Below are 4,326 nucleotides of genomic sequence, written 5' to 3' on the forward strand. Positions count from 1 at the left end.
AAGTGGCACCGTGGGGACAGTGGAGGTCCCTGCAGCGTCCTCAGGAGTCCCAGCTCACGTGGATTCCTGTGGATCCCACGGATCCCACAGATCCCAGGCTGCCCCATGGGAGAGTTTTGGGAATGGCGCATGTCCCGGGATTTGCCGGTTGGTGTGGGAATAGCAGCTCCAGCAGACCCAACACAGGGTCCCTGTGTCACCTCTGGCACCCCAGAGCCACCCAAACCCAGCTATTCCCAAAATTTATCCCCACTAACTGCCCAGGGACGGGAATTTCATCCCAAAATCAACCCTGGTGGGAAAACAAATCCCAAAAAAAGCCAGGGAGAGAGAGGAGGAGCTGCTTCCAGAGCCCCTTCAGCCTCTGCCTGTCCAATCCAACATTAAAATCCACATACAAAGTCCCCTCTGGAAAAAAGAAAAGACAGGAAAACGTCGTTGTTTCATAGATATTTTTATTTCTCTACCACTAGGAAAATATCCCAGAAAACCAAATCCCTCCCGCCCCACCCTCCCCGAATGCATAAATAGATTTATTTCCTCCCGATGCAAATCCTTTCCGGGTTAACGAGTCACTGGTTTATGAAGTGTTTATGAAAAATAATAACCAAAAATAAAATTAATTAATTAATTAATTAAGGTTTGGTTTCTTTCTCTTTTTTTTTTTTCTTTTTTTTTCTTTTTTTTTTTTTCTCGTCTTTTTTTTCCTTTTTTTTTTTTTTAAATAAAATAAAATCGCGGCCGGGTCACACTTTGGGGACAGCGTCCGGTGGCTTTGGGATGGGAGCTTTGGGATCGTCTCTGGATCCCCGAGATGGGAATTGCTGCCCCACAGCCACCTCAGGATGTCCCCAAGGTGTCCCCACAGTAAGGGGGGGTCTGCCCCGGTGTCCCGAGTTGGGGAGCTCGGGGGACACAGGGAAATAAACTCATCCTCTCTTCTTCAAACTTACAGTCTCTGTATATTTTATTTTAAATAAATTTGCTTTTCATAAAAGCAGAAAAAATAGATATATTTTTTAAATAGGTTTTTTTCCTTTTTTTTTTCCTTGTTTTTTTTTTTGGTTTTTCTTTTCTTTCTTTCTTTCTTTTTTCCCCCCTTCCCCCTCTGATAAATTGGCAAAGAATTTGCTTTTTTCCTTGGCAGGAACAAACCCTGCGGAGAAGAGAGAGCTCGGCACGAGCTTTTCCCGGGAAAAGAAGAGGAAAAACCGAATATAGATATATATTATAAATGTAGAATTTCCATCAAACATATATTAAGGCATGTAAATAGCAAAATAAAGGGCCAGCTTTATGAGCTAAAGGGGCTGAGGGAGGCTCGGCTGTGGGATTTAGGGCTCCGGGGATCCTACAAGTATTGCTAAGACGGGGAGGATTGGGATGTGGGGCAGGGTCCTGGGGGGGGGTTTGGCATCAGCCCAGGAGGGACGGATGGGATTTGGGATCTGGGATTTGGGATTCAGCTCCTGGCTCCGTCCTCCCTGCCCACCCCAGCGCTGCCACCCTCACGTCCTTCCAGGGATTCTGCTTTTTCCCCACCCTCCAGGACAATAAAGAAAAGGGGGGATTTGCTACAGGAAACCCGAACCGCTGGAAGGGGCTGGAGAGCAACGGGAAGGGCTCGGGGGAGACGCGGGGAGGGATTTGCGGAGGGTGACAGCGGGACGGGGCAGCCAAGGTGACCCTGCTGTCCCCAAACCCCTCCTCAGCGCTGTCCCCACCCTCCAGAGGGGGGTCCCTGCTGACCCCACAGCTCCTTTATCCCACCGGGCACCCCAATTCCCTGCTCTGCTCCCCATCCCTGCCCAGAGCTCCTGCTCCGTGCTTGGAGAGCCCTTGGAGCGCCCTGGGCACCTCCGTGTCCCCACAGTGTCACCTCCATCCATCCTGTCCCCTTTTTCCTCCAGCTGAGCCACCAGCAGTGCCACAGATGGGTTCAAAATCGGGATCAGGGAAGGGAAACCATGCCCGAGGAGCCGAGGAGGAGCATCCAGGTGCGGTGGAAGGTTGGGAGCACCATCCGTGCTGGGGACAGGCCGGTCCCCACCCCAAGAACCCCTTCACAGACCTTGGGGGGACGTCCCAGGAGTCCTGTGCTCCCTGCTGGGCCGGTGGCCGCTGTCACAGCTGCCCCTGTGGCCACTGACAGCCCTGGGGGCTCCTTGGGGACAACTCCCAGCCCCCACCCATCTCTTTGGGACGGGTCAGAGCCGCCGCTCCCGTCGGTGCCACATCTCCCGCGTGGTCCCGCCATCGGACGGAGGGAAGGGGGTCCGGGAGAACCGAGGACGGCGGCGAGAGGTTCGGTGTCACCTCAGGAGGGGACTAAAACGTGGCCCCGTGGAACTTGATGGCGCCGGCAGCAGCCAGGGCTTGAGCTGAGGAGGGGGGCAGGACAGGACAGAGAGGCTGAGCAGGGTGGGGTCCACCCTGTGCCCACCCCTTGTGGCAAACCCGGCGGGGATTTGGCTCCAAGGGAGCCGGGGGATGCTGGGACCCCCCGGATTTCATGCTGGGATCCCCTTTTCCACCCTGCACGGCCCCCTTGGCCTGGGTGGGGGGACGCTGGGTCCATGGAGGAGCCGGGGCTGACGTGGCTCGGGGGATGCGAGCGGGAGCGAAGGGATGGAGGGGATGACGTCAGAGAGAGAGGTGCTTACGTCACAGGCTCACACCCGCATGAGGTGGCTGCTGTCGGCGGCCCGGGGCGGCTCGGACGAGAGGGGGTTGGTCGGTGGAGTCGGGGAGGCTGGGGAGGTGGGAGGGCTGGGGGTAGCGCACTGAGCTGGAAACGAGAAACGGGAGAAGGGGAGTGAAGGAGGCGGGCGGCGGGGAGGGCACGGCGGGAGCTGGCAGGACAAACAGCCACGGCTGGCAGGAAGGACAGAGAGCCACAGCTGGGCACAGCACGCACACGTGAGCTCCCGGCAGGGCTCCTCATGGACAAGGCATGGTGTGACACCACGGGCACGCGGGCACGGTGTGACACTGCGGTCAGCCAGGTAGGGGACGTCACCCTGCTCACCTGGGCAAGGTGTGCCAACACAATCCCCCCAGCATCAAGTGCCACCATGCACGGCCACGATGTGCCAGCCCATGCCACTGTAATTCTGCTGGCTATGGGGTGCCACCACGATCCCCTGGGCATGGGGTGTCACCAGAACCCCTGGGCATGGGGTGTCACCATGCTTGCTCAGCCACGCCGTGCCACCTCATGCCACCTCGTGCCACCTCATGCCACCTCATGCCACCCAGCCAGGCACTCCCACCCTCGCAAACGCTCCCAGAAAGGCGCTGGAAGCCGTGCCCGGCTGGAAGGGCTGCTCCACCCCAGCATCTCAGGGCAGGCAGCCCCAGGCGTGGCAGGAGCTGTTGGCATCACCTCTCCCACTGCTCAGGGATGCCCTGTCCCACGACTGCCCTCTCTCCTGCCCACTGACGCCTTGCCAAGCTGCCAAACCCGCACCTGCCTTCACCCTGCTGCCCTGCTGGCATCATTCTTCCAAGGATCTGCAGGATCCGACCCTCCGAGCCTCCCCGTTCCTCACCCGAGAGCATCCGGCCGCGGCGCGAGGCCTCGGCAGCCAGGGCACACGAGATCTCGATCCTCTTCTCCTGCTCCTGCAGCTGCATCTCGGGGTCCTGGGGGGTGTCCACCTCCCCCTCGCCCAGGGGGATGACGTTCGGCAGGCTGGGAATGCCTCCTGGCATCAGCACCCCTGCCAGGACTCCTGGGGTGGGCTGGGAAGGGGGCAGAGGGGTGGGGGTTCCCCTGGGATGGGTGGGGAAGGGGTGGAGGGGGGTGGGTGGTCTTAGAATGGTCAGGGAAGGGGTGGAGGTGGGTGGTCACTTCCCTTCGGGATGACCCCTGGCATGGCCAGCGTGGGCACTGCAGCCTCACCTGGATTTGGCAATGAGGGTCTTGATCCTTTCCACCTTCTTCTGCTTCTCCTTCATCTCCTCGGGGCTGAGGGGCGATTCCGGCTCCAGCTCCACGTAGCGCTCAGGGATCAGCACTTTGTCCGGTGTGGAGAGCTGGGAACAGCGGGAAGAGCTGGGCAAGTGCCCTGTGCCGGACACTGGGGACCTGCCCCCTCCAGCACTGCCCGGACACAGCTCCAGGATGCTGCCAGAGGATGGTGTGACCACCCTGGGGACACTCAGAGCCATCCCATCCTCACCTCCTTGTTGATGTCCACATCGTAGTGCTGCGGCTCCAGCTCCATCTTCCGCAGCCGGGCCATCTCCTCCTGCGGCGTCTCGTACACCTTGCCGGGCTCGTCGGAGCGCAGCGCGGCCTCCAGGTCCGAGATGTCCACCTCG

The 4,326-nt window shown here is 59.1% G+C and overlaps 1 protein-coding gene across 1 annotated transcript in view; it reads right to left on the reverse strand.

Moving 5' to 3' along the window:
* Positions 1–710: 710 nt before the first annotated feature.
* The window catches only part of PLEKHA6 (pleckstrin homology domain containing A6), a 25,322-nt gene continuing 21,706 nt past the window's right edge, over positions 711–4,326 (reverse strand). The window contains exons 20-24 of the mRNA XM_017727158.1: positions 4,185–4,322; positions 3,905–4,038; positions 3,552–3,694; positions 2,664–2,788; positions 711–2,381 (exon numbers count right to left, since the gene is read on the reverse strand). Coding sequence (XP_017582647.1) covers positions 2,673–2,788; positions 3,552–3,694; positions 3,905–4,038; positions 4,185–4,322 — 531 coding nt within the window. The 3' untranslated portion in view covers positions 711–2,381; positions 2,664–2,672. The remainder of the gene's footprint in view (positions 2,382–2,663; positions 2,789–3,551; positions 3,695–3,904; positions 4,039–4,184; positions 4,323–4,326) is intronic.

Source organism: Corvus brachyrhynchos, unplaced genomic scaffold (genome assembly GCF_000691975.1).
Source record: "Corvus brachyrhynchos isolate BGI_N302 unplaced genomic scaffold, ASM69197v1 scaffold72, whole genome shotgun sequence".
NCBI lineage: Eukaryota > Metazoa > Chordata > Aves > Passeriformes > Corvidae > Corvus > Corvus brachyrhynchos.